Here is a 27,362-nt window from a genome sequence, read left to right on the forward strand (position 1 = left end):
ATAGACTCAGGGTCTTATAACCAAATTAGTTTTGCATATCTACGATATACTTCGATATGACGTCATCCTCTCACACACAGCCACATTTACTTAATAAACGGTGCCAGTGTTCGTCTCAAGGAATGTCTTTAATGGAGTATGTATTGGCTAATGGATGTTATCCATCCCATGGGCATTACAATTACTTATGTGATTTTTATTGATAATAAGATGAATTGGGTTAAGATAAGATATCAAAATAAGATAAGATACCAAAATACCAACCTAATACTAACTAAACCAAAACTTAATTGATTACTGCTCTTTAAAGAAGATCTCTTCGAAGTTACGACCCGTCTCTTCACATATCTTTCTTACTTTAGATACAATCTCTGATATCTCTTTCCGGGCTTCAAAATGAGCTTTACGATATGTTTCACGCATCTTTTCTAAATCACTTCTTTCCTTCTTCAATGTATTAGATAGTTCAGTAAATTCAGCTATCTTATGCTCAATCCTTTTTAACTCACTTTCCACCAATAACTCCAATAACCGCTCCTTCTTCCCCTCCTCTAAACTCTTCTGCTCCTCCGCCCGACTAAGACAGGCAGATAAGGCCACAGCTGCTATCTCATTCAACCTATCATTAAGCCAAGGTGCTTCCTCTACTTGATCTTGCTTCTCTCCAGCTAATCTCTGTATCTCCTCAGCCGCCGCCTTAGCTGCTGCACTAGCTACACCTGGATGCACTACACTAGCTAAGAAAGCCACTGTAGACATAACCGGATTAAGCGTATAGTTAAAGAGGACTTTACTTTCAATAAACGAGATAGCTTCCATTTCAATCAATGGATCTTGAATGCCCATCTTTAGAAAGTGTAAAACACATTGTTCAACTGTTTTAGTCTTAACATGAGCTGCTACGGCCTTCCAGTTATCTTTGTACCCTTCAATTCCTTCTAGTAAAAGCATCTCTTCCTCGGGCGTCCAAATCTGTCTAATAACCCCTGCTTCTAGCAAGTGAAAGTTAGTGTAGGAGAAATTACTAGGATATCTCCCTAAATCAAAACAACTTTTACATAAGATAATTCTTTCCTTATCAGCAAAATAAATCTTATCTTCACCACTTAAACCATTCATAGATTTATGGCACTCAGTGCACTCAACTGCACTAGGAATACTAGTAATCCTTGGCCCACTACTTTGAACATGATGAGTCTTAGACATATCTCTTAAAGGATCGACTGGACTCTTAGTAAGACTAGGCAGAATACCTGCTGGACTAAGATTAGACTCACCAACTACTAATAAATTATTATCACTATCTAAATTTTTGTTTTTGTTTTTGATTTGATTATTCTTATCTAATTCAGACTTATCTGAATTATCTCCTAAATCAGTCTTATCTAAATCATTACTACTATTACTAGCCAACTTAATATTTACATCACCTAAACCTAAACCTAAATTGATATCATTTAAAGCAACGCCTTGATCTTTGATTTTAGATAACATACCAGCCATATCTCTTTTAACTCCTATCTTGTAGTTAATTAAACCCCAATGTTCTAGAAAAGAATGAATTCTTATGATTTCTGAGATATCAGCGATAAGATTTTTACGACAGAGAGTAATTGTTAAATGCATATCTGAGTTCTTTTGAAAGATATTAAAGATCTTATTTCTTATCTCCATGTACTTGTTTTGTTCTTCTTCTCCTTCTAACTTAAAGGTTCTTCTTTCTATATCATGAATGCGTTGGGGATTAAACCAAGTAGAGTGCATAGGAACTAAGATAGGAGTTGTTATCTCACTATCTAGTGGTTTAAAGAGATGGGGATACTCTTTTTCGACTGTTTGGCTATCAAAATCACTATCTTGTTGTGATTTTGAAATATTAACGACTTCCTCTCTAGGGACTTCTCCGGCTTTATACGGTCTACTTTGCACTGGAACCTTCTCGATACGTGCACTCCAATCGCGCTGCATTAAAAAAAACAAAGTCTTGGGTTTAATAAGTAGATATGCTTTGGTTGTCTTATCTTATCTTGTGTTATGTTATGTTAGGGTGGTGTTGGTGTTAGTATTGAGTTTGTGTGTTGAGTTAGTATTGGGTTGAGAAAATATTGGGTAAGTATTGGGTTGGTGTCTGTAAATATATTACCATAAAAGGAAAATAATGGATTGGTGTTGGTGTTGAGGTGAGGTGAGGTGGTGTTGAGTTGAGTTGGTATTAGGTGATTGGTGCATATGTAGTTAGAAGGTGATTGTAATGTGATTGGATTGGTATTGGGTGGAAATGTGATTGGAATATGATTGGGTACTTAGACTTAAATCATGTATATATACCATGTTGAGATGGGTTGTGTTAGTATTGGGATGGGTTGTGGTGGGGTGGGTTGAGTTAGACTAATACATAACTTAAACTAACTCAATAAGTAGTCATTAGCTTTATTGACTTCATTGACTTTATTACATGCTAAATGCTAACATTAAGACAGATAAGCTCATAATAATACTAACCCAATAGGACAGTATACACTTGCATTAGATTGTCTTAACTTAATACCACCTCAACTCAACCCAATACCCACTCAACTTAACTCAACTCAATACCCACTTAAGCCAACTCAACTCAATATATACCTCGGATTCTGTTTATTTGTTTATGCCGGAAAGAATGCCTGGGAGAGTTTTGTCCCCAAAAGTAGATGAAAGTTTGTACTCGCGTCAATTGTATGTGATTGGTAGTGAGGCAATGAAGAGAATGCTTAGGTCAAATGTTCTGGTGGTTGGTTTGCGTCGAGTTGGCTTAGAAGTGGCTAAGAATTTGTGTTTGGCTGGTGTACGGAGTGTAAGTATTCTAGATAAGGAACCGGTTCGTAGTGAAGATTTAGGGACGGCTTTTTATTGCTCGGACTCTGATCTTGGCGATCGGGTAGATAAAAGTGTGGAGTATAAACTGAAAGCTTTAAACAGTCAAGTATCTGTCTCGGTTTTAGAAGAGTTTCCTTCGGATTTATCAGTCTTTAGAGTAGTTGTTTTGTGTGACCAAGTCTTAGAAGAACAATTACGAGTAAGTGCTTTGTGCCGGGAAGCTGAAGTGCCTTTGGTGATTGCTCGTGTAAAAGGTCTCTTCCTGGAAGTCTTCTGTGATTTTGGGGAAAGCTTTATTACAACTGATGCCACTGGTGAAGAACCTTTCCTGGGAACAATTAAGAGTGTTTCGGAAACGGGTGAAGTGACTTTGGCCGTTTTGGAACGGCATAATTTAGAGGATGGAGATGAGATTGAGATAAAAGGGGCTGGAGCTAAGCGGTACACTGTTAGAGATGCTAAAGCCTTTAAGTTCTCTATTCAAGGGTACTGTGGTGAAGATCTGGTGGGTAAGTCTTTTGAGCAGGTGAAGAGACAGAAAGTGGTGAGTTTTAAGGATTTAGCTCGGGCTTTAGAGAATCCTTTGATTGTTAGTACTCAGCCTACCTCTGAACTGGTGCATAAATGCTTCCATTGGGCTGATGAGCTAGCTAGTAAGGTAGATCCAGTCCAGGAGTTCAAAGCCCGGGTAAGTCTGACTGAACAGGAAGAAGTTCTGGTGGAAGAGTTCTTTAGACAGTGCTGGGAGTCAATTGCTCCCATTACTTCGGTGGCTGGAGGTATTGCGGCGCATGAGGCTTTAAAGGCTTGTAGTGCTAAGTTCATGCCTTTACAGCAGTTCTTGTACTACAGTGCCTTGGAAATGCTGCCTCCTCAGAGGTACTATGCTGCTGAAAGGAAAGCGGCGGGATTTAATGGTAGTGGTGTAGCTGGTAGTGAAATGGTGAGTGATCGTCGGTACTTATCTTTGTATAACTTAGTGGGTGCCGATATAGATAAGATATTTAAGGCGGGCTTGTTTGTGGTGGGTGCGGGTGCTATTGGGTGCGAGTACTTGAAGAACTTAGCCTTACTTGGTGCTGGGAAGGACAAACGTTTAGTAGTAACTGATATGGATGCTATTGAGAAGAGTAACTTAAACCGGCAGTTCTTGTTTAGAGAGGGTGATATTTCGCAAATGAAGTCGGTGGTGGCTACTCGTGAAGCCGCTATTCTTAATAAGGACATGAACGCAGCTATGCTGGCTTATACCTCTAAAGTAGGGAAGGAGACAGAAACTCTGTTTAACGACCAGTTTTATGCCCAAGTGGATGTAATTCTTAATGCTTTAGATAATGTGGATGCTCGGCTGTACATGGATAAGACGGCTATTTACCAGCAAATTCCAATGATTGATGCCGGGACTTTAGGTACTAAAGGACATACACAGACGGTTATTCCTTATAAAACAGAGCATTATGGCAATACGGATGATCCGCAGGAAAGATCTATTCCTTTGTGCACGATTAGGAACTTTCCGCACTTGCCGGTGCATTGTGTGGAATGGGCTTTAGCTGAATTCAAGTCTTTGTTCTCGGAGCGGATTTTAGAGGCTAAATCGGCCATTAGTGAAGCAGCTGTAACTGAACTGCCTTTACAAGTAAAACGCCTGCTAGCTACTCGGCCTAAAACGCCTGAGGATGCCTTGGTAGAAGCAATTAAGCTCTTTTATAAGCGATTCACTAAGACGCCGGCTTTGCTTTTGGAAACCTTCCCGGCTAATCATATGACTGAGGAGGGTACGCCTTTTTGGATTCCACCTAAGAAAATGCCGACTCCTATTGACTTATCGGTTGAAGATCCGGAGCACTTACTGTTCATTAATTCAGCCCAGGCTATACTCAGCCGGACATTCAATCTGCCGGCTAAGCAGTTCAGTCCGGCGGAAATTGCTGCCCATATTGATCCGGCTATTCGTGAAGCCCGTTTGGAGAAAGACGATTCAGTGCCAGAAGGTGAGGTAGATATTCGTGTTTCGTTACAGGAAGAAGAGTTTGAGAAGGATTCTGAGACGAATGGACATATTGATTTTATCTCTTCGGCCGCTAATATTCGTTGCCATGTTTACTCTATTACTCCAATCACGGCTTTGGAGGCCAAGAAAGTAGCTGGCCGGATTATTCCAGCTATTGCAACTACAACGGCTGTTGTATCTGGACTGGCTATTCTGGAAGGATTAAAGTACTTGTTTTGGAAAGATAGGCCGGAAGCCGAGGATATCTACATGAACAATTATGTTTCATTAGCCATTCCTCTTTTAGCGCATAGTGAGCCAGCACCACCCCATAAGACACTTCAGAAACTGCCCAGTAAAACCATTACGATTTCACAATGGGACCGGGTAGAGATTGCTGATAGTACTTTGGAAGAAGTACTTGATCGACTTAACAAAGAATGGAATGTGCAGATTTCAACCCTTATGCACGACTTAACTATGCTTTACTGCTCGTTCTACAACACGGCTAAGTTCAAGGCCAACTTCCAAAAGAAGATCTCGGAAATACTTTATCCGGGCGGTATTCCCGCCGGAGTTCTTTCAGCCCGAGTTGATCCGGTTATTGAGGATGAGGAAGGTAATGAAGTTCCAGTACCTTTCGTAAAGATTCTCTTTAAATAAACATGGTCTTTGACTCTATCTCTTCACTTTGTCTCTTCATCTTATCTCTATCTTACTCTATCTTTAATTTACCCTATCTCCAGCCTACTTTATCTCAAGCCAGATATGCACTCAAATAAGTTAAATTAGGTTAGTGTTGGGTTCTTTCAACTCACAATGTACTAATCCAATGCACATCTAAATATCGATGTCTTCCAACTACACATAACTTAGCACAAACTCAACCTAACACAGTCTTATATCAACTATACACAACTTAACTCAATACTAATACAATACTAACTCAACTTAACTCAATACTAACACTACACATAACTTAACTTAACTTAACTTAACTCAACTTAACTCAACTCAACTCAACTTAATACTATCTTATATCAACTGAATACTTCTTTATTTAGTTGCCAATATCTCGGCTATTCTGGCCAGAAACTTACTAGGCACTAGAATTTCTGTGGCCCCATACGTTATTTCTATCCCAGTCTCTTCGGCTAGCTCCATTAGACTCTTGTATTCCGTAAAGGTTCCTCCACCGATCATAAAAACATGCACTGAGGCATAGTTCAAGTTCTGGTTAGGATACAACTCCACGGCCTGGTAGTTCGTGCGCCGGTTCAGAATGTCCTGAACAGCTACTGTAATGGGCATCTTCTTCTTCAGAGGCAGAATACGCTTTATGTTCCGGAAGAGTGAAGTGGCCGCAGTCGAAACTATTGACCGTCGCTCACTCGTACTCTCTTCCTGACTCTGAGCTAAGAACCGCAGGACTTCCACGGCACATCCCTTCTTACGCGCTAAACCTTCCAAGTAGCCAGACTCTTCCGGGAATCGACTAGTTAGAACGGCTAAAGCCCGCAAGAAGTTCTCTGCTGATACTTTAGGCAGTAGGTCTTCCAACTCATCCTTTATCTCTGCTATCTTACTTGTGTCATTCTCCAATCCTACAATCTCATCAAGCTTTTGCTTCTTTATCTCTTCCACCAAGGACAGAGCAATAGTCATATGCGTATGAATCTGCTTGTTCTTCTGAGACAGTTCCGGTACTTGCGCTAGTGCTTGTGAAATTGTTTCTTTCGAAGAGGACGAATCGATTGATCGTTGCGCTAAATCTGCCTTATACTCACCAAGTTCTTGCTCAACCCGTTCAGCAACCGTTGGAAAGTACTCATTCTGGTTTTGCGCCCAAAATTGATCAAATCGGTTTAAATCAAAAACTTTATCTTCACCTACATCACTCCCTTCATCTCCACCACTCACTCCATCCGTACGCACCATCTTCCCAGGAATAGTTACCTTATTCAAATCGTATCCCAATAAATCCACTACTAATGACCCGTATGTCCATCCATGCTCTACCGGAGTAATTAAGTCCATCTCCCGACCCAGTATAACTACCGCCGCCGACCTTTTACCCGGCCGACCTTTCACTCCCAACTCTTTCGCTCGATTCATTATACTCTCCCCTAAACCCATATACTTAGCCTCACTTAAAATCACCGGATTTTCCAAACCCCGCAACAATGATAATATCCCTAGTTTTATAGCTGCCGATACTTCTTCTCCCCCCGCCATAAAACTCCCCTCCAAATTCAAGCTATAAAACCGCTCACTCACCATTGAAAGCCGCACTAATCCGTCCATTACTCGTCTTACTCGTCTACTTTCACCTTGGGCTCCAACTACTTGTGCCAAACTTTCAAATTCAGATCGACCTACTACCCCTGTAAAAATCACCTCAACCGATCTATACCATCCCCCTGTAATATCTTTAGCAATAATCCCACAATTCTCAGCCGTTTCAGCTACTAAATAAACCGCCCGAGCCTCAACTACTTTTGGTCTTTCTTCTTCTAATCTTAAACATTGCACAATTCCCATCTCCATCAAGTCACTCATACGAAAGAGTGGTGCGATCACATCTTGTCCAATTTTGTCCAGGACTAGGACACTCCATTCGAACTCATCTTTCTTAAGGATCCGCTCTAATTCATTCAGTAATCGCTTCCTTAGCATATCTAATTCTAATTTTAATGTTTGCCAAAATTTGTAAGTATGAACATCAAGGATGCCTGTATTGGAAGATTTCGGGTGCTAACTAAGATTAGTTCAGGTGCTTTTGGTGAGATATATGAAGGTGAATGTACTAAGACTCATGATCGAGTTGCAATTAAGCTAGAGAAGAAGGCTGGGAACAATCAATTAAGACAAGAATATGTTATCTATAAGGAATTACGTTCAGAAAGTAATTATATCTGTAAGATCTATCATGCTGGGGTTGTTAATATCAAGGGAGTTAAACGTGATGTATTGATTATGGACTTATTAGGACCGTCTTTAGAGAGTTTGTTTAACTATTGCCAGCGCCGGTTTAGTTTGAAGACTGTTTTGATGTTAGCTGAGATGCTAATTACGCGGGTGGAGTATTTGCATTATAAGCATATTATACATAGAGATATTAAGCCGGATAACTTTGCTTTTGGTGTTTATTCTGGCAAGGGAGAGATAGCTGAACGGTTGGAGAAGAATGCTTTTTACATTTTGGATTTTGGACTATCTTGTCACTATCGGTTGGCTACAACTTATGCGCATGTGCCTATGGCTACTGGTAAGAAGTTGGTGGGAACGGTAAGGTATGTTTCTATTAATACGCATTTAGGGATAAGTCAGAGTCGGCGGGATGATTTAGAGAGTTTAGCCTATATGCTGATCTACTTTTTGAAGGGGAAGTTGCCTTGGCAGAATGTTAAGGCTAGTACTAAGGAGAGTAAGTATGCACGAATTGGCGAGATAAAATGTGCTACGGATACGGCTGAACTGTGTAGTGGGTTGGATCCGGCTTTTGAGGACTTTTTGGTCTACTGCAAGACACTGGCTTATGATGATATGCCTGACTACTTGTATGCCAAGAAGATCTTTGCTAATGCCATGGTACGGAATAACTTTGTGTATGATTTTGACTTTGATTGGTACCAGAGATATGCTCGCACCCAGGAGCCAATTCGCCGTAACATGAAGAAGGAGCCCAGTAAATAGAATAAAACAGGTAGAAATAAGTTGAGTTTAGGTTAGATTGTGTTGGGATTTAGATTGAGTTGTTATGTGGTTGAGTTATGTTAAGTTTAGATTGAGTTGGTATTTGGCTAAGTTGAGTTTAGATTGAGTTAGTATTTGATTGTATTTATTCATGAGATACTTACTGGATTAGTATACTAACTCCATTTTAACTAATACTTAACTAATACATGCTCTATTAAAGGTAGTACTGGAGATAAGTGTGGGTACCATTTATTGAGTAAATAAGGGTGCGTTGAAATAAGATGACGTCATATCAAATTGTAGATATGCAAAACTAAGTTGATTAAAATGCCCTGGTTATATTAAAGTTGCGTATTCGTAGTAATATCAATTGATAGTTATTGGTGTATGGCTGGCCAGTAATCAGGTTGATCGTATTGGTCTTGGGTTGGTAGTGGTCGTATGGTAGTATTGCAGTTAGTAGCAATGGATGTTTTAGATAGGAGGGTGCTTACCATTTGACGGCAAAAGACTTGCGGGTAGCTAACTTGGCAAGGAAGGGGCGCTTTTGGAGAGTTTGGGCATCTTGTTTGGTGATGGGGTTGGGATGTGATATAGTAGGGGAAGTTAGTGCAGCATACTCAGCTTCTGGAACAGTTGCGCCTTGGGATGGACCATAGAGACACCCACGACGACAAATCATGAGTTCTACATAGTGGTACTGTTTTAAGAAAGCAGGTTGTTTGGCTTTAGTGGCAAAAGAAACAACCCGAGGTAAGCCATGAATTTGCGCTATCTTACGGATTTGATTATTACTCTGGTAAGTCACTTCCTGATAGTTCTCTTTACTAACTTGGGCTATAATACTATTTGGATCTAATTGGTCTCTAATTCCTTCATAAAGACCTCCCGAAGAATGACCAGGCAGTGGAAAAGACATACCTAAACTATCTGGCTGATAAGACTCAGGCGGAACAGGTAAATCTAAGTCCTCGAATAAACCAGTATACAAATCATTACTTGTTAAACAATAATCAACTACTGATCCCCATTCTGATTCCATCCGTTTATCCTTACACATCATTATAGCCACTACAGTATACCCTTTATCTTTCCAGTACTTAGCTGCTAATTCCATCGGTGACCAACTACGACTTAAATAAGGAACTAAATGATGGGCCGTTCCTTCAGCATAAGCCACTACTCCCGGACAAATAGAAGCCACCACCGGCCCCGACTTCATACTTTCCACCTCCAAAAGCCGACGACTCCCAAAACTCGCATCAATCACAGCTACATCTTGCATATAATAAAGAACCCGCCGCTCAAACTCCCTAAACGAAATCCACCCATTCTCCCCCAGTCTATCCAAGTCATTAACATCCACTTCATCATCTCTACTATCTTTACCAATACTATACTCTTTACCATCTCTACCACCTCCAACACTACCACCACCTTTACCAATACTATACTCTTTACCACCATCTCTACCAACACCTCTACCATCTTTACTAACAATACTAACTCCCAACTCATTTATATCCTTATCTCGACCATCTAATTTACCCAACTCATTTATATCCTTATCTCGACCATCTAATTTACCCAACTCATTCATTCTATTAAGCCACCGCCAATATAAAGCTAACTTGCTTTGCACACTCCAAACAACTCCAATCTTAGCACTATCTCTACTCTCCTTATTTAAACATACTTTAATCAACTCTAAACCTTTTAAGTGCTTCTGAACATCCGGTTCAGCCACTCCTACGCATCCAGAACATGCCAAGCAATCAGCAATTCCTAATTCAGCCGTAATAGGCTTAACACATTCCATAAAATTTTAAATGGACACGTCATCTCTCTCTCCATCTTCTTCACTTTTAGTGCCTAAAACTTACCCCAATTGGATAGCACCCACCCCAAATAATGTCCAATCAGTTTCAAAATTATCTCATAATAAGATATCTACTTTTAATCTTTATACAAACCCAGAAACTAAAGAACTTCCAGAAGAAATCCAGCCATATCAAGTAGTTCCTCTCATCGATACAACTAAGAAGAATTACATTCCTCGTATCAACTATCATGTTTTAGCCGAAGGGGATAAACAAATTTCGGAATACCTCTAATTTAAAATTTATGGATAAGACAGAGGAATTCTGGGTGTTGGCTACTCAAAACCAGCCAAAAGACCGATGTACTAGTCCGATAGACCCACTGGCCACAGCAATTAGTCTGGCGACTGAGCAGAGAGAAGCTCTGATAAGCTGTTATAATGCGATAGATCGAGCTACTTCAGCTGAATATGCTGAAATAGAAAGATCAGTTAAAGTGTCTGAATCTCAGGAAGAGTCATTAAAAACAGTTTTAGAGTCCATAATGACCGAGGATAATAGTATGTTTCTTAATGGTATTGCTTTAGCCTTACATACGGTCTTACAGAAGGTTAGAGGTAAATTAGAGACTAAACGACATCGGAAGAGAAGGTCTACTCTTAATATTGCTTTAGAACCAGAGAAAGCTCCTTCTACACGTACGCCACCACCAATGATGCAGTTGTTACGGGAAGAGAACGAGCGGATCTTAGAATCAGTTCAGTATACGGAAAGGGAAGTAGCTACTATTCAAAGAAAGATATCTGAGATAGATACACTGCAGAAGTTAATTACGCAAGAGATATTTTCGCAAGATGAGCGAATTGATACTATTTTGACCAAAACAACCTCGGCATCAGTTGATGTCCGGATCAGTAAGAACTATTTACGGAGTGCCACGGAGAGAAGAAAGGCTTCTCGGCGGTTTCTATCCATGTTAATTTTGATTTTTGCCCTGGTTCTGTTACTGTTGCATTTCTCTAAATAAACCTTATAATAAACCCATTTATATCTTAATCTTATCTTATCTTGCTCAATCGTATATTATATTATATTATGCTATCTCTATCTTATTTTATCTCACTCAATTCAATCTTATCTTATCTCACTCAATTCAATCTCATCTTATCTCACTCAAGCACGCTATCTCACTCACTCATTCCAATCTTATCTTATCTTATCTCACTCATTCCAATCTCATCTTACATCAACACACCACACTACACCATATTACATCTTATCTTATGTCTACATTCAGTTATACTACCAATAGAACACTTAGACCTAATCAGATTCCAAATCACTATTTACACTAATACCAACTCAATCCTAAATTCGAATTTAAAGTCAACTCAAATTGAAACTAAACCCAAACTAATTTTAAATTAGATACACTTTAAGTTCTCTTTAACTTTATCAAATCCTCTTCTCTGGCTACGTCATAAACTCAACTTTTAGGTTGCATTAAGTTAAGTCAACATTAAGTTAGGATTAACATAGAGTTCAAATAAGAGTAAGTCAGTCTAAACCACAATTACACAATGATATAACATAACATAACATAACACCAACATATTATATCATAATACATTAGATCATAACATAACATATCATATCATAACGTATCATAACATAACATATCATAACAACAACTCAACTCGATTCAACATAACTCAATATTAACATATTATATCAGAACACCAACACAACTTAACATAACATAGCAGATCATAACTCAACTTAACTCAACATAACACCAACACATTCTTTGCTTGTATTGAGTTAGTATTGAGTTGGTATTGCATTACAGTATGTTTCACAGGAGACACATACAAATCAACATATCTTTATTCTTTATCAGTAGTTCCATTGAGTTAATTTGGGTTGGGTTGGGTTAGAGATTGGTAAAGTACAACTAGAGTATGTATTTGGTTTAAGAAGACACCAATCCAATACGTTGATACTTTATTCAATAAATCCTACAAGTATCTAATATGACTATGTCTTAGTTTAGCATTGTGTTAGTATTAGTTTAGCATTAGTTGAAAACAGCATCTAACCACTCAGTAACTCAATATCAACTCAACTCAACACCAACACCAACACCAACTCAACTCAATACCAATACCAATACCAACCCAACTCAACACCAACTTAACTCAATCTTAACTTAACCTATTTATTGTTAAATATCTTGATTTGCAACAACTGCTGAATAACTTTAGAGGTTAAAGCAATACTCGTACCAGATACACCCCCTAGAACCGTTGATTTAAGAATCTTCTTCTGATTAGGAATACCAGTAACATACCCAGCCACTAATCCACTAACTAAAGGAGACCTACCCCGAGCATTTAAACCACTATAAAGACCATTCCATAAAACAGAACCCCCCTCAATCCCTATCCTTCTTAAAAACTCACCCAATAACAAGACTCGACCACTTTCTTCTAGTCCTTTAGCTATATAGTGCATAATTTTGGCCTTTTCTTTTTGATGAAAGCTCCAGTGCAAGACATTGAAATGCGAATTGGAGTGTTTATTCATGAGCGAAGAATCTTAGAAGTCTTACCCGACTTAGTAAGAGAGGCCAAAGATAACAAAACAGCTTCATTAATTGTTGAACAACTCAGTACTAAAGAAAGAAGAGTATATCCTTATGCAACAATCTTTATTACTGGTTATCTAGAAGGTCTAACTGAAGTTCCCATTAGATCTTATAAACATTGTTTGATGATTAACAAAGATTCACCTAAGATGTGTGATTGTTTGTTAGTTGAAAAAAGAGACCGTTTAGATGATTTAGCTGCTTTACAGACCTTCTTAAGACTTATGAAGAAAGGACCTCTAGACTTAGTTAAGTCTATTATTTATAGATTGACCGATTTAGCAATTTATAGTGGTATTCCTAGTGAACTAATTTCTACTCTTCATTTAATCTACTCATTAGATCTACTGGATTCATCTTTAGGAGTCAAAATCATTGAATTTACTCATGCTTTCTATGTACTGGGGATGGAGTATGAAGCTTTTAAATCATTAGAATTTCTTTGTCAATTAGATAAGGTATCTCCTTCAACCGATAGAATGTGTTTGATGATTATGGCCCAGTACTTCTTACAGGCTGATAATTATCGAGGTTACTTAAACTCTATTGAACGTCTCCAGAGCTTACATATGGCTATTTCGCCTATTCCTACCTTAGCTGAGTATGCTAAGTACCAGAAGATCTTAACTGATTATGATAAGATCATTAGGTATAAGCCAACTCAGCATAAGAAAGGATTAGTAGCTGGTCATGCTTATGTATTTAGTCCGGATATTCCTCATGAGCTTTGGGAGTGGTATATAGGAGCAATTGCTACTCAGGAAGAACTTAATGAGACGGATTCTTTGGCTAAGATTACTTTCTTGCGTAAACATCGTATTCAGTATCGAGTCCAGAATGGTCTACTTCATATTTATCCTAAGAACTCTTATACTTCTTATATTGATTATCTGGTTGAGTTAGAAGATGAAGTAGTTCCTACTCCACCTGTAGCTCCTTTATTATCTATTACTGATGCTCCCGGGACTCCAGATGTACCTAGTGAACCGGCTACGCCTAATTCTGGCTTTACTAAACGTGAACCCCGGAAAAGGAATCCATTACGTCCTATCTTTGAAGAGAAAGAGTATCTCTTGCGTCTGGCTATTGAAAGAGCCCAGAGAGAGACAGTACCGGTTGATTCTACTCCGGTTGAGTTTTTCTTAGATACGGTTAATCGACGTTTCCAGCAGGCTAGAGAGAGGAATTTAGATACGTTAGTTCGGGTACTGGCTTCGGCCCCAAGAGTTCATGAGTTAGTTGAAGATTTAGCCAAACGTTTGGTACCGGCTGCTCCGGAAACACCTTCAACTGTTGCTTCATCCGTTGCTTCAGCTGATCTAGATACTGAGTCTGAATCTGAAGCAACTCCGGCCTCAGGTTCTGGCTGGACTAATGCTCGGGATCCCATTACAGCCCATGAGGCAGCTGCAGCTGTTTATACTCCACCACAGCGCGGCTGGAAGAACGAACGGGAGGTTGGATCTGCATCTACCACTAAAGCATTCAGTACTTTTACTACTAATTCCCAGTCCTCCGGTCTTTATACGCCTCCGGCTAGTACTTCTAACTTATATACACCTCCAACTAGTACTTCCAGTACTTCTAACTTCTATACACCCGCTCGAAGTACGACTACTGAGTCTAAATGGTTTAGAAAACCAGCGGAAGAGTCTTTAGCACAACCAGATACACCATCAACTATGCACCGGCCTCGAGTTCCTAAACCAGAAACTCCATCCAATACAGACAGTCCTACCAAACTTACCTGGGGCCGGAAAGACCAAAACTAACCCAATAAATCATTAGTAAGAGAAAGATACATTACAGTATATTATTATTCAAGGCCAATACATTCTAAGGTAATATTAACCTAAGTATACCTTACGATATATTAGTCTTAGACCATTTATTAGTTCGGACATGCTTAGACTTCTTCTCAGTCCTGCCGAGTCCTTCTGGTCCTTACCTAATTGGGTAAATAAGCCCGCCATTCTTAATTTACCTAATTAGGGTATTTCCCAAAGAGGAATGTCCAAAAAAGGACTTTCCTAAAGTAGTATGCTTCTAAAGTCCCGGGCTAACTTTCCCAATAAGGATTATCACCCTAAAAGGAAATTATCCAAAGTCCATCCGCGCCATTCACTCCGGATTTCATCATAATCGGTCTAAACCCTATTCTAAACCCACTCTAATCCAAACCAGGCACTATTCAACCCAATCTAATCCACTCTAATCCAACCCAAACACCAGGCAATACAATCCGAGCTCTTCTTTTTATCCCACCAATCACCATTGCAAAGATGGATGTTCTTTACGAGGCCATAAGTCTAGAAGTCTCCGTCGAAACCAAAGACGGGGCATTAGTCAAAGGAATCCTTCTAGAAGTCTCCCAACGCGCCGACCTCAAACTTCTCCTTCACAATGCCACTACCACTCTCATCCCCGCCACAAACATCAATACCATTCGTCTTCCCAAGATTCTCACACCCATCATCACCCATCCATAACAGCCCACTTCGTCACACAACCCAATACTCCACAAACATAGTACCCCTCCCAAATCAACACTCTACAAACGCAGCACACCACCCAAATCAACACTCTACACAACTCAGCACACCACCCCAATCAATACACAACGCACTAGTAATAAAGATCTATTTATTCGCCCAAATGGCCTTTAAGACGGCTACTGCGCAGTACATTCACGGAACAAGCCATCAGAATCAGTAGTAGCACCAAAACACTTACTAGCACCGGAATCACTGTCTTCTTTTTGATCTTACTTGACACGCCATCTTTGAAGACAAAGTTAATAGACAGCGCGTCAAAAGGATCATTTCGGTTAAAGATCTTCGATCTAAACTTACTAGACTCCAAGAACTCTTTCTGTGTACCAATTGACTCACCAACCATATCCTCACCTACCCGGTAAAAAGTCACTCCTTTAATCTGCCGGTCATCCAGTGGGTTCGTTGAGTTTTTCACACGCACTTTCCGTCCTTCCTTAGATATCACTAGTTCAAACATAAACTTGCACAAGTGCCGTGCATCATACACTGCCATTCTCCCTCCTTCTTTTGTTTCTACCCGGCCCACCACATGCGCCACTCTTTTAGCCACCGCTTCCTGCACTAACTCAGCAAAAGGTCGCTGAGTAAAAGGCTCAACTTCATGTCCACGCAGGATCAACCGGCCTATATCTCCCTTTTCACCCACTCTTTCCCTCTCCATCATACATACACCCACTCTTTCCCACTATATACCATGTTTCAGCCTCAAACATCAGAAATTTACATGGAAACCCCCAACTACGTCACTATCCTACAGCGCATTACCGAAATTCTTCTAACCAATCCACAGCACCCACAAGATCTATCCCGAGAAACTCTTCTCCTCCCACTTTTTACAGCACTCGACCTAGCCGCCACCAAACCCACCAATCCTTTCAATCTTTCCACCACCCGTCTCCAATGGCACGCCCGTCTCACCCGTACACTAACCCAAACTCTTCTCACCCGCCCCGAATCATCCATCCATCGCCCCCTTCTCCTCTTCCTCCTCAACTCTCCCTTTTAGACCAGTCCAACAAACCATTCCACTAACCATTCCAGCCCTACACTAACCCCTCCCCGACTCCACGTCATCTCCACGTCATCCAATCCAATCCAATCCACACCACACAACCCATCACCATCCATCACCATCCAATCCATACCATCCAATTACCATCCTAATTTACCACTAACACACTAACTCACCAACTAATTACATACTCAACTCAACTCAATACCAACTAAATACTAACTCAACTCAATACAACTCAGACAATATAATATTAAACACAACCCAATAGGACATAACTTATCTTAATACATAACTTATCTATTTAATTCAATACTATATACTAACTTATATCTCATCTAATACATTACCATCTCCTATCCCACTCAATTCTCACCCCTTGATGACGTCATATTTTACCCTTTATGGTAATAATTTTTCCTCCAAACTTCAACTTCCTTTTTTAGATTCTTCCCGCCTTTCCGACTCCCAAATAAGGAAATATACCCAATTCGACCACCCTCTTACCCTTTCCAAAAAAGCTCATTCGCAAGTGACATACGCTCCAATAGGTATATTAAAGTCATATGTCCAATAACAGTAATATGAGTCCCGACAAGCAAAACTTAAATATAAATAGGCCAAAGAGGAGGCGTGTGATGGTTACCAGCCCAGATTCTTACTTCGATAGTTTCCATAAGACTCCTCAAGGTGAATTCAAGAATACTTACTACAATCCCTTCCATGTCAAGCCACGTAAGCGCACTAGCAAAGAACAACTTGAAGTCCTGGAGAAGACTTTTGCCACTAACATTAAACCGGATGCCGCCCTCCGTAAAGCCCTCGCCGATAAACTAGGCATGACCCCACGTTCAGTCCAGGTCTGGTTCCAAAACAAACGAGCCAAAGTCAAAAACGAACGCCAAGCCTCCCCCAAAGACCTTTCCCCACCCCCCACTCGCGCCGAAATTGAAATAACCCCTTCCCTCTACGCTAAACCCCCCCAAGAACTATCAGAGAAAACAAAAGAAGACTACGAATGTTTCTTACTAAACTATCCAGGATTTAATCAAGATTATGAATGCGCCGCCCTCCCCTCCCGTCCCTTCCTAGAAGACTTACCCGCCTTCAAAGAAGAAGATCTCCAATCCCTTGATAAGCTTATTTTAGGTGAAGAGAATTCAAACGAATCAGGTAATGTTAAAAAGAAACCTAAACCAAGCAATAACCCCCCCTCAAACTCCTCCTACTGCAGTTTCTACTCCCTAGCTAACAGCCTACATTTTGATCCAAGTAACTATCTTAATTAGAGGAATAAAATATTTTATTAGCCATGGTATTCCACAGTCTGACTATTAGGCCCCAACATATCTATACACAAGAAAGTATTGAAAGAGATACAATTTTAAAATCAGTTAGTTTAACTCCAATAATTAGTGCTAAAACTGAACGTGTTAGTCTTTTAATGCAAGTAGATAATCAGCCAGAGATTAATGTTTGTACTTTACTTGTTAATACTTGTGAGAGTAAAGTGCTTAATTTACCATTAAAGGCTGGTACTAGTATTCAGTTGAGTAGTTTAGGGAGTTCAGATCTTGATTTATTGTTTTATGAGTTGAGTGATAGTGATTTAGATGGTGGAGATAGAGATAGTGATTTTGAAGAGGGAGAAGTAAGTGAAGTAAGTGAAGTAAGTAGTAAGTCGGGTTTAAATGGTCTTCGGGAAGTAAGTAGTGGGTATATGTCAGTGACAGTTCGTGGTGGACAACGAGTGAGTGTTCAGGAGGAGGTAAGTTTACGGGTAGTTAATGCGGCTGTTCGGGTGGAAGAGGGTGAGTTGCAGGGTGGAGTTGAGCTAGGAAGGACAGTTCTGTTTATGCAGGGAGAGGAGAGGGATGTACCTTTAGTGACATTTATTCCAGGTCGGAGTGAGACTGAGGTTTTGGATTTAGAGATAGCAGCTGGTGAAGAGATTGTCTTTGGAGTGGCTGGTCCTAATGCAGTAGACCTTTTGATCTTACGTGGTGATGAGTTAGAAGAGGAGGAATTAAGTGGTTGTACTTGGGTTACTGAAGAGGAGAGTGCTGAGGAGGAGAGTGAAGAAGAGAGTGAAGAAGAAGAGAATGGNGGAAGAGTAAGAGGAAGGCGGGTGAAGAAGAGAATGATTTACAAGTGAAGAAGATACAAGTCTCTGAAACTGATAAGATCAAGGAAAATCACAACTTAGGAGGAGATAAGACTAGTGGGAATGGAGAAGGAGAAGGAGATAAGACTAGTGAAGAACTGGAGGCGATACTTACTGGCTTAGATAAGAAACAAGAAAAAGATAAGATTAGTAGTAGTGAAGGTGATAAAATTAGTGGAGATAGTGAGAATACTCATGAAGAGACTAATGAAGTAGTGAAAGTTGAAGTAGTTACGGAAGGAATTGGCCGGGTGATTGGGCGGCGGTGTATCTTTTTGGGTAAGTATGGACTGAAAGATGAAGTTGAAGGAGTGGAGGAGGTGCTTATTACGGTGCGGAAGATGGGTCAGCAAGAAGTATTGAAATACTTTGCTGAGTCGGTGCGTGGTAATAGGGAAGGTGGAGTTTTGCGGGCCTTAGTGGGCGAAGGAGAAGAAGTACGGGAGTACGTGCTTAGTATTGGCAAGATTCATGCGAGTCATTAGGAGACTTGATTTAGTTGGATTTGAACTGGATTTGTTATTGAGTTTGGGTTTTAGTCTGACTTCGTTCTAAGAGGGAAGTCATGGCTTTTGGTTGGTTTTTGATCATAATAAAGCAAAATGGCTTATCTTTATTTGTTAAATAGATGTTAGTTAATAGTTGTTAAAAATCAAAAAGATAGATTGGTGGTGGAGACGTCAAGTATTTAGCTTTCTATTGGTATATCTTTTTGATGGTTGGGTTGGGCATATAATGGGTGGTTTGGGTTAGAAGCATGTTTTTGAATCCATCTGAGGTTTTGGAAGAGTCGAAGGTAGTGGTTTATCCGGTGTTCATTTCGTATGTGCAGAGAAGTGGTTTGGTGGAGGAACATGCTCCCATCAAAACAACTATTGAGGCACTTGATGATCTTTGGAATCGGTTTCAGGAGGAGGAGAGTAAGATAGCGACTTATTTGGCGGCGGAAGGTATTTATGAGCCGGAGCAGGCTTATGTGGAGCAGGAGAAGATTATGCCGGTGGTGCGGGCGTTGCAGAAGATAACTGAGCTGATTAAGGAGCATATTCGGTCTTTGGGGGCATCGATTGCTCAGAAGATAGCGATGGTGGAGGAGTCGGTTTTGGCGCGGCGGTATGCTGAGTTTGTGAAGATGCATAATACGTTGTACAATACGGCGTTTTCGGTTTTGTCGGTGGCTCGGAATGTCTTATCGGTCGACTTGATGATGAAGATAGGGAAGATTGAAGGGAATCTTTATTCGGCCTTGACTTTATGTGAAAAGGTAGCACGGAGTAAGAAAGAGTTGGAACAGAAATGGCTGCCTTTTGATCGGCTGGCCTTATTGAAGTCGCTTTATTCGCACTCTTACTTTAGTTTGGCGGAGTACTTGCTCTCTTATCGGAATGTTGCTGGGACAATTAGTGACCAGACGAAGATCTTGGAAATGTTGGAGATGGCTTTGGCGGAAGGAGGTGTGCTTTTGCGGACTTTGGAGGTGGATTTAGGAGTTGGGACAACTTTTCATGATAGTATTGTGGCTTATCAGACTTATAATTTGGAGACACAGATTCTTCACCATGAGCGATCGATTTCTCTGCGGCGGAAAGCAATTGATAAGTGTTTGATGGAGCATACGAGTATTATGGGGGAGATAGACAACTTAAATTGGAAAGTGGGTAAAGAGGCTAAGAATATTGTTAATATGGAGAAGTCATTGCTGACTAATAAAGGGGACGTTTCAATCAAACGATTGTTCTTCCTCTTTGAAGATCTGCAGAAGAACATCAAGAAGATTGAGAACACATTAGTGATGTATACCAAACTGGTTGGGACGAGTAAGAGAGCTCCAATTTCTGATACTAGGCTGTTTTCTATTAAGTCGTTGGATTTCAAGTATTTGATTGTGGAGGGAGATATTTTAGGGTTGAAGGCCGATCTATACAGTTTGCACCAAGCAACTAAGGAGATTTACTCCAGCCATACCTGCAGCAGGACTCTTTTCATTTCGGAGTCACCGGAATAAATGCTATTAGTGTGCTATTGAGTTGGGATTGAGTTGGGTTAGTATTGGGTTGGGAGTTTGGTTAAGTTGGGTTGGGAGTTTGGTTAAGTTGACATGAGATAAGATGGGCATTGGAAGGCTAGCTTGGAATTTGTAATTAGTTAGTGTTTAGTTGGTATTGGGATGGGATGGGAGTTGAAGTATGGATGTGGTTTGGCGTATATGGTAATAATATGGAGTGATGGGTTAGTGTTGGATTAGGTGGTGGTTGGTGGATTTGGGTCGGTTGAGGGAGGAGTATCAGCCGGCGAGTTTGGTGATAGGGAAGGAAAGGAGGGCAGAGAAGGGAGTGAAGGGAGAGAGTCGGTGATACTGTTGGTGGGGGTGGTGGGTGTAGATGATGAACCGTCGGTTGGTGGAGATGGATTGGATGATGACATGTTTCTGGCGGTCATAATGATTAGGAAGAGAACACCACCAATCATGGCAATAATGAATCCAATGATTAGAATTATGACTAGAGACAGTACCATGAGCTTGGCAAACCGAGCTAGTCGTTGGTATGTGAGGGCTTTTTTGAGATCTTTATCGGCCTTTTTGGCTTTGGTTTCGGCGACAGTAGTGGCGACTGCAACTTTATCAACATCCTTTTCGGTGGTATCAACTAAAAGGTTCAGTTGATCTGTCATTTGTGATAGCTCTTGAATGCCTTGGAAGATCTTCTGGAGAGACTGTTTGCGATGCTTGGTTTCAGCATGCTTGCTATCGGTAATAGAGAAGGAGGCCTTTTCTTCTTCGCCGTAAGCAACGGCATCTATTTCTTCTTTGGTGGCAGCTGGCCGAGCAATGATGTACTGGGACTTGATTCGGCTTCTTTCTTCGTGGCCGAATTCTGTTTGGGCCGTGCTGAAGGTTTCAATTAACTTCTTGGTTCTTTCGATTAGCGAGTTAGTGTGCTGTTGCCTGATGTGTCTTTCGTGAGAAGAAATGTTAGGGTCTTTGGCTTGTTTTTGAATGGCTGATATTTGTTCTTTGACCTCGCCCATATCTTCTAAGAAGTCCTCTCGAAGATTTTGAAGATTATCAATCAGTTCTTTTGATTCTTTTTCGTTGGTAGCCCCACTTACTCGTCGAGTAAGTTGGTCTATCTTATCTACGGCCTCTTTTTGCCTATCTATGTCGCTGCTAATGACTTGAACTCGCTCTAGGAATCTCTTCATATTTATTTGTCATGACATGGCTTTGAATGGCCAAACTAACCGCGTATATAAAGCGCAAAGAGAATCAAGCCAATAGTGAAGCCGCCGAGGTAGATAGAGAGTGCTCAGATGGCGGGTGCAAATATGTTGGTGCTCACTTATCAATCCAAAATGGGATTGATCTTGTTGTTAATGAAGTTGAGCGAATTGGAGGTAAAGCTGCAGCTATGTTCTTAAAGAACCAGCGCACATTTAAAAGCACGCCGTACACTCCAGCTACTATTAAAGCCTTTAGAGAGAGTTCCAGCGATATAAAAGAGTACTATCTACCCCATGCTTCCTATCTTATCAACTTAGCCCAGCCCGATCCAGAAAAAGGAGAAAGAGCCTATCAGATGTTTGTGGACGACATGAAACGATGCGAACAATTGGGCATTCCTAATCTGAACTTTCATCCAGGCAGTAATGTAGGCGGGTTGCCAGTCGCTGAGGCCTGCCAGCTTATTTCTAGCCGGATCAACCGCGCTCTCCAGGAAACAACTGGAGTTTGTGCCGTCATTGAAAACATGGCCGGCCAAGGCAAAGTGCTTGGAGTGACGTTTCAAGAAATCGCGATGATGATCGAAGGTGTAACTGATAAATCCCGAGTCGGTGTTTGTCTAGACACGTGCCATCTTTTTGGAGCTGGGTATGACATCCGTACTTCTACCTCCTTTGCCAAAATCATGAAGGAGTTTGATACAGTTGTTGGCCTGTCTTACCTCAAAGGAGTCCATCTCAATGATAGCAAACAGCCACTTGGCAGTCGTCGTGATCGCCATGAGTCCCTTGGCAAAGGCCTAATTGGCCTCGAGGCTTTCTCTTTCATCATGAATTCATCCATGTTTTCTGATATCCCGCTTATTCTTGAAACACCCGATCCCAGTATCTATGCCAAAGAAATCGCACTACTCTATGACCTCATCAAAAAGAAAGACGCAGACCAATCCAATACCACTATCTCACAAGTCCAATAAATATTAAGTGATTTAAATTCAACTAAACCCCAAAACAAATGCTTAATTAGCCACTAATCTAAACATCCGATTATTATTGTTTAGCGATTGTTTCTTTTTATTACCATAAAAGGAAATAATTCAATTAAACACAAACACAAACAAACAACTAAAAACTAATCTAAAAACCAAACAAAACACACAATCAATCAAACATTCAACTCTTTTTGTTTTGTCATTGTTGTTTTTTGTTGCCATAAAAGGAAATAATTCCAAACTAACTATAACCCCAAAAGGACAAAGTAGTAACAACAAACAATACTCAAACAATTCATGACATTCCCAAACAATTCCCAAACAATATCCAAACAATTCCCAAACAATTCCCAAACAATATCCAAACAATTCCCAAACAAACCATGACATTCCCAAACAATCACTGCAATTAGGCTGCCATGGCAACTCACTATCGTCTGGTATGGGGGTTGAGTACTGCCCCAACCATCAAATATCGGCCAACTAACTGTCAGCCCAGCTATCAAACAACTAACTAAAGACTAAGTAAATACCAAAACATTTCGAACTTAAAGCTCTATCTTTAATGATCACGATTAGTGACGTCGTCTGTATGCATTAGCCGTCCTTTACATGGCTTAACCACCTCCAACGATTGATCGTACGGTTGACCTTACGGCTGATTCAATGACCGATCCAACACTGTTACCTACCGCAGGTGTGCTTTGCAGGTAGTAACCCGTCATAAAAGCGCCCAATAGGACAGTTGCCACTCCAACAAACAGGGCAACTGCCCATATTTGCTATATGACCCACTTGTGATACATGTCCTGTCGGTCGCCCAAATAGTTGACGGTTAGTACACAGACAATGATAGCAATGAAAACACCAGCACTTACATCAACTACGTCATGACGTCCATCGTATATACGACTTAGCGCCACAAAACTAGCCAAAAGGAAAGGAGTCACTATCCCAAAAATGGTCAATTGCCAATGACGCGCCGTGTGCTTGTACTTATGCATGACGATCCAAACTGAATAGGCAACCAAGACCGCACAGGCAAAGGCCACCGCACTATGTCCAGAAGGGAACGACCGGGTTGCTTCCAAAAACTGCTTACCCGATGTAAATTGACTCACTCGATCGGCATAGTCTGGCCGCTGTTTACCAATCGCAAACTTCAACGTGCAAACTATGAAGTTAGTCAAAGCAATGGCAAAAACTGAGACCAAAAGCGTATCTAGAGGCTTCTCACGTTGTTTTGTTACCCGCTTAATCCAACAAATAACAAATGGTATGAGTAAAGCCCCGAACAACACAACTGAAAAACGAACGGTTTCATGATGGGCATACATTCTACCGGGCATAAGACTCTCCGGACCCCAAAACTGCAATGGTTCCCAGATATTAAAGCACAATCCAGCTGCTAGCAACACAACTGAACTAATACAAAGCGTATATCTTTCTAGTAGTGACTTCTCGTATGTATCTGATAACATTAGTAGGGGGAAATTTTAATGCCGCCAAAACTATCTCAGACATAAATACTCATAAAATGAGAGAATGATGCAAAGAGCACTCCAAGATATTACAAACATCAAAAACACAAACATTAAGATCACAATTAAGCGTGAAGCCCAAGCTCTAAGAAGGGAAATATTAAGGCCGTATTGGGAGTATTTGGATACCTTTTACAGGCACATGGACGGCCGACTTTGGGGTCGTGGCGAGCTGAAACAACAGTATACAGGTGAGGTGAGTTTAGAAATGAGAAGTACGTTAGTGGAATGGATGTACGAAGTGAAGACCGACTGTTTATTAAGTAGTTCAGCCTTTCAAATTGGTGTGCGTTTAGTGGATGGGTATGCCATGAAAAGTCTCTTGAGTCGACGGACGTTTCAGTTACTGGGTATTGTTTGTTTGTATATTGGACAGAAAGTAGCAGATACAAAGAGGTGTCGGGCTAGTGTGTTTGTAGGTCTATGTGATGGTGCGTATACTAAAGAGGAGTTTATTGCTATGGAGCGGAAGGTGCTCATGGAAATGGCATTTAGTACGAATTACTTGCTACCATTGCAAGTGATTAAAACGGACTATTTAGGAGTGGGCAATGCCCTGTGTGCGTTTGCGGCTGAGGCAATCTTATTAGATGCAGAGTATGGATCAAGTCGACCCACCGAGCTAGCTCAGTATATTGAAGAGAACGTCAGCGAGATAGTTAATGGCCGATCGGGTGACGGGTCCTTTATGACCATGCTGAGGGAAGCCAAAGGGATGTTAGATGTTCAACCGCGGCGAATTAAGGATGCTATAGAGCGGTCAAGACGGCCCAGCTGGTCACTATGAAGGAGGCAGATGTAATAAAGAAGTAAGGCTTGGTATTGAGTTGGTGTTATGTTAGTATTGAGTTGGTGTTAAGTTAGTGTTAGGGTGATATTAGGATGGTATTATGGTGATGTTATGGTGGGGTAGTGGTAGTTATGTATGTATACTGTCGAATGGTCGGGATTTATTATAATGTGGCAGTAGTTGTAGTTTTGAGGTGGTGCTGGTTAGTATTGCCTATTGGGTTGGGATTGGGATTGGTTCGATTTATTGATTACGAGGAAGAGGCGGTTGGAATTGGTGATTGGTTGGGGATTAGAGAGTGGCGATAGAGGCAGATGGTGATCTTATTGGTAGGTGAAGTTTGAGAGTTGGCCAATGGTTGTGCTAGTATTGGGTTGAATATATTGTGGTAATACGGGCTGAACCAATCATGGAAGGGTTGGTCATCCCAAACAACCCATTGTAATACTGCCGGGAAGGTGTGTGGTATTAGTATGGGATTGAGGTGGTTTCAGAACCAATGAAGTATGCTGAGGATGGGAATGCTCAGTCTAGGGTTAAACTCTTTCTGCTGTCATCAGCAGCTCTTTATGGATTCTTCTTTGTGTATGATAGTCCGTCCCCGATGTTTCCCGAGCTGAAAAAGACCTTTGGTGAAGACTATGCGGCTTCGCATTCATTACTGTACTCGGCATACGCCCTGCCTAACTTACTGCTGCCTTTAATCACTAGTACTTCGCTTAAGCTGTCCACTAGTAAGACAATGCTCTATACCTTTTTACTGATCGTCTTGGGCCAAGGCTTAGTTTGGGGTGGATGTTACTCTGAACTCTTTGCCGTAATAGTAGCAGGTCGTTTTGTTATTGGTCTTGGTGGCGAGAGCTTCAGTGTTGCCCAGAACAAAATGCTCTCTTCCCTCTTTCACAGCCATGAGTACGGCCGTGTATTTGGGGTTAGCCTAGCTATTGCCCGAATGGGCTCAATTACAGCTTACTTACTACTAGGCCGACTGGTTACGCAAGGCATTCCTTTATGCGCCGGAATTGGATTCGGCCTTATCCTAGTCTGCGGCTTCCTCTGCTACCTTATTGATCGCGAATGGCAGCCAGGAGACGTAGTACTGAACAACCAAACAACCAACCAAGAAAATCACTTCTTACTTCCACACATGCTCTCAGTAACTCTCTTAGTCGCCTGTGCCGTTTCACCCTTTTCCGGCGCCTCCTCCGCCATTTTACAACAACGTCTCAGCGTATCCTACGAAACCACCAGTCGCATTCTAGCTATCCAAGAAGGCGTATCCTTAGTCTCTACTGTCGTAATTAGTATTCTAACCGATAAGTACGGCCACCGACTATCCTGTGTAACTTTAGGCTCTTTACTACTCTCCCTCGGCCATGCCCTTATTCTAAGCTCAATCAAACTATCTTATCTCCCATCCCTACTAATAGGTATATCCAACGGTCTACTGGCTTGCTGCTGGCCTTGTATTCCCCTACTTATTTCACCCAACAACTTAGCCGTCGGTCTTTCCCTTTTATCTTGTGGAATCAACTTAGCCTATACAATCTGTCCCCCTCTACTTAGCCGCCTAACCGATCCAGGCTACACTATCTCTGAGTACTATACGGTCCTAATTAGTGCCTGTGCTGCATTTACATCTTTATTCATTGTATTTGTTAACGAGTCAAGAGGCTACGGCCTAAACGGCAAGCGAACCCCAAAAATTTAATGGAAGAGAAGAAGCGGGCCTACGAAGAAGAGATCGCAAAGGTTCTAAGACGTGTAATGGAAGTTAGCTATGCCAGAAAGAAGAATTCTGAAAGTATCTCAACTCTTCTCAAAAGTATCCGCAAAGAAACACATGAAGAAGAGACTCCAGATAGTCTTATGAAAGAATACGAACAACTTAGAGAAAGAATACTAAAGAATATGGGGTGCAATCAAGATAACTAGGTGAGTATCTAGTTAGTAGCTAGTTAGTAGCTAGTTGAGTATCTAGTGAGTATGATGATAAATAAAAGGAATATGGTGTATTTGATTTTGACATAGATAGGTGTTGATATTGTGTTAGGTTAGTGTTATGTTGATA

The 27,362-nt window shown here is 40.9% G+C and overlaps 20 protein-coding genes across 20 annotated transcripts; 13 read left to right on the forward strand and 7 right to left on the reverse strand.

Annotated features, from left to right (window-relative positions):
• Positions 1 to 294: 294 nt before the first annotated feature.
• NEHOM01_0590 (SWI/SNF related-matrix-associated actin-dependent regulator of chromatin subfamily C) lies at positions 295 to 1,968 on the reverse strand (the record flags this gene model as incomplete). The annotated part of the gene is made up of 1 exon (XM_051489468.1): positions 295 to 1,968. One exon carries the CDS (start codon positions 1,966 to 1,968, stop codon positions 295 to 297), a length of 1,674 nt encoding a protein of 557 aa, XP_051345428.1.
• Positions 1,969 to 2,647: 679 nt separating this feature from the next.
• Positions 2,648 to 5,512, forward strand: NEHOM01_0591 (ubiquitin-activating enzyme E1; the record flags this gene model as incomplete). Its single annotated transcript, XM_051489469.1, has 1 exon — positions 2,648 to 5,512. One exon carries the CDS (start codon positions 2,648 to 2,650, stop codon positions 5,510 to 5,512), a length of 2,865 nt encoding a protein of 954 aa, XP_051345429.1.
• Positions 5,513 to 5,905: 393 nt separating this feature from the next.
• On the reverse strand, positions 5,906 to 7,525 carry NEHOM01_0592 (sec1 family domain-containing protein 1; the record flags this gene model as incomplete). Its single annotated transcript, XM_051489470.1, has 1 exon — positions 5,906 to 7,525. One exon carries the CDS (start codon positions 7,523 to 7,525, stop codon positions 5,906 to 5,908), a length of 1,620 nt encoding a protein of 539 aa, XP_051345430.1.
• Positions 7,526 to 7,564: 39 nt separating this feature from the next.
• NEHOM01_0593 (casein kinase 1) lies at positions 7,565 to 8,545 on the forward strand (the record flags this gene model as incomplete). The annotated part of the gene is made up of 1 exon (XM_051489471.1): positions 7,565 to 8,545. One exon carries the CDS (start codon positions 7,565 to 7,567, stop codon positions 8,543 to 8,545), a length of 981 nt encoding a protein of 326 aa, XP_051345431.1.
• Positions 8,546 to 9,038: 493 nt separating this feature from the next.
• On the reverse strand, positions 9,039 to 10,367 carry NEHOM01_0594 (uncharacterized protein; the record flags this gene model as incomplete). Its single annotated transcript, XM_051489472.1, has 1 exon — positions 9,039 to 10,367. The coding sequence occupies one exon, from the start codon at positions 10,365 to 10,367 to the stop codon at positions 9,039 to 9,041; it is 1,329 nt and encodes a 442-aa protein (XP_051345432.1).
• Positions 10,368 to 10,672: 305 nt separating this feature from the next.
• NEHOM01_0595 (uncharacterized protein) lies at positions 10,673 to 11,395 on the forward strand (the record flags this gene model as incomplete). Its single annotated transcript, XM_051489473.1, has 1 exon — positions 10,673 to 11,395. One exon carries the CDS (start codon positions 10,673 to 10,675, stop codon positions 11,393 to 11,395), a length of 723 nt encoding a protein of 240 aa, XP_051345433.1.
• A 1,187-nt stretch (positions 11,396 to 12,582) lies between these two features.
• Positions 12,583 to 12,882, reverse strand: NEHOM01_0596 (uncharacterized protein; the record flags this gene model as incomplete). Its single annotated transcript, XM_051489474.1, has 1 exon — positions 12,583 to 12,882. One exon carries the CDS (start codon positions 12,880 to 12,882, stop codon positions 12,583 to 12,585), a length of 300 nt encoding a protein of 99 aa, XP_051345434.1.
• A 21-nt stretch (positions 12,883 to 12,903) lies between these two features.
• On the forward strand, positions 12,904 to 14,787 carry NEHOM01_0597 (uncharacterized protein; the record flags this gene model as incomplete). The annotated part of the gene is made up of 1 exon (XM_051489475.1): positions 12,904 to 14,787. One exon carries the CDS (start codon positions 12,904 to 12,906, stop codon positions 14,785 to 14,787), a length of 1,884 nt encoding a protein of 627 aa, XP_051345435.1.
• Positions 14,788 to 15,297: 510 nt separating this feature from the next.
• NEHOM01_0564 (uncharacterized protein) lies at positions 15,298 to 15,504 on the forward strand (the record flags this gene model as incomplete). The annotated part of the gene is made up of 1 exon (XM_051489442.1): positions 15,298 to 15,504. The coding sequence occupies one exon, from the start codon at positions 15,298 to 15,300 to the stop codon at positions 15,502 to 15,504; it is 207 nt and encodes a 68-aa protein (XP_051345402.1).
• A 154-nt stretch (positions 15,505 to 15,658) lies between these two features.
• Positions 15,659 to 16,234, reverse strand: NEHOM01_0598 (uncharacterized protein; the record flags this gene model as incomplete). The annotated part of the gene is made up of 1 exon (XM_051489476.1): positions 15,659 to 16,234. The coding sequence occupies one exon, from the start codon at positions 16,232 to 16,234 to the stop codon at positions 15,659 to 15,661; it is 576 nt and encodes a 191-aa protein (XP_051345436.1).
• Positions 16,235 to 16,264: 30 nt separating this feature from the next.
• NEHOM01_0599 (uncharacterized protein) lies at positions 16,265 to 16,576 on the forward strand (the record flags this gene model as incomplete). The annotated part of the gene is made up of 1 exon (XM_051489477.1): positions 16,265 to 16,576. One exon carries the CDS (start codon positions 16,265 to 16,267, stop codon positions 16,574 to 16,576), a length of 312 nt encoding a protein of 103 aa, XP_051345437.1.
• A 590-nt stretch (positions 16,577 to 17,166) lies between these two features.
• On the forward strand, positions 17,167 to 17,871 carry NEHOM01_0600 (uncharacterized protein; the record flags this gene model as incomplete). The annotated part of the gene is made up of 1 exon (XM_051489478.1): positions 17,167 to 17,871. The coding sequence occupies one exon, from the start codon at positions 17,167 to 17,169 to the stop codon at positions 17,869 to 17,871; it is 705 nt and encodes a 234-aa protein (XP_051345438.1).
• A 23-nt stretch (positions 17,872 to 17,894) lies between these two features.
• Positions 17,895 to 18,737, forward strand: NEHOM01_0601 (uncharacterized protein; the record flags this gene model as incomplete). The annotated part of the gene is made up of 1 exon (XM_051489479.1): positions 17,895 to 18,737. One exon carries the CDS (start codon positions 17,895 to 17,897, stop codon positions 18,735 to 18,737), a length of 843 nt encoding a protein of 280 aa, XP_051345439.1.
• Positions 18,738 to 19,503: 766 nt separating this feature from the next.
• NEHOM01_0602 (uncharacterized protein) lies at positions 19,504 to 20,751 on the forward strand (the record flags this gene model as incomplete). Its single annotated transcript, XM_051489480.1, has 1 exon — positions 19,504 to 20,751. The coding sequence occupies one exon, from the start codon at positions 19,504 to 19,506 to the stop codon at positions 20,749 to 20,751; it is 1,248 nt and encodes a 415-aa protein (XP_051345440.1).
• Positions 20,752 to 20,987: 236 nt separating this feature from the next.
• On the reverse strand, positions 20,988 to 21,950 carry NEHOM01_0603 (uncharacterized protein; the record flags this gene model as incomplete). Its single annotated transcript, XM_051489481.1, has 1 exon — positions 20,988 to 21,950. The coding sequence occupies one exon, from the start codon at positions 21,948 to 21,950 to the stop codon at positions 20,988 to 20,990; it is 963 nt and encodes a 320-aa protein (XP_051345441.1).
• Positions 21,951 to 21,976: 26 nt separating this feature from the next.
• Positions 21,977 to 22,945, forward strand: NEHOM01_0604 (deoxyribonuclease IV; the record flags this gene model as incomplete). The annotated part of the gene is made up of 1 exon (XM_051489482.1): positions 21,977 to 22,945. The coding sequence occupies one exon, from the start codon at positions 21,977 to 21,979 to the stop codon at positions 22,943 to 22,945; it is 969 nt and encodes a 322-aa protein (XP_051345442.1).
• A 797-nt stretch (positions 22,946 to 23,742) lies between these two features.
• Positions 23,743 to 24,441, reverse strand: NEHOM01_0605 (diacylglycerol diphosphate phosphatase / phosphatidate phosphatase; the record flags this gene model as incomplete). The annotated part of the gene is made up of 1 exon (XM_051489483.1): positions 23,743 to 24,441. One exon carries the CDS (start codon positions 24,439 to 24,441, stop codon positions 23,743 to 23,745), a length of 699 nt encoding a protein of 232 aa, XP_051345443.1.
• Positions 24,442 to 24,508: 67 nt separating this feature from the next.
• On the forward strand, positions 24,509 to 25,288 carry NEHOM01_0606 (uncharacterized protein; the record flags this gene model as incomplete). Its single annotated transcript, XM_051489484.1, has 1 exon — positions 24,509 to 25,288. The coding sequence occupies one exon, from the start codon at positions 24,509 to 24,511 to the stop codon at positions 25,286 to 25,288; it is 780 nt and encodes a 259-aa protein (XP_051345444.1).
• A 502-nt stretch (positions 25,289 to 25,790) lies between these two features.
• NEHOM01_0607 (uncharacterized protein) lies at positions 25,791 to 27,002 on the forward strand (the record flags this gene model as incomplete). The annotated part of the gene is made up of 1 exon (XM_051489485.1): positions 25,791 to 27,002. The coding sequence occupies one exon, from the start codon at positions 25,791 to 25,793 to the stop codon at positions 27,000 to 27,002; it is 1,212 nt and encodes a 403-aa protein (XP_051345445.1).
• Positions 27,002 to 27,226, forward strand: NEHOM01_0560 (uncharacterized protein; the record flags this gene model as incomplete). The annotated part of the gene is made up of 1 exon (XM_051489438.1): positions 27,002 to 27,226. One exon carries the CDS (start codon positions 27,002 to 27,004, stop codon positions 27,224 to 27,226), a length of 225 nt encoding a protein of 74 aa, XP_051345398.1.
• Positions 27,227 to 27,362: the final 136 nt, after the last annotated feature.

The sequence above is a fragment of the Nematocida homosporus genome (genome assembly GCF_024244095.1).
Source record: "Nematocida homosporus strain JUm1504 chromosome Unknown 4463, whole genome shotgun sequence".
In the NCBI taxonomy this organism is placed as follows: domain Eukaryota; kingdom Fungi; phylum Microsporidia; genus Nematocida; species Nematocida homosporus.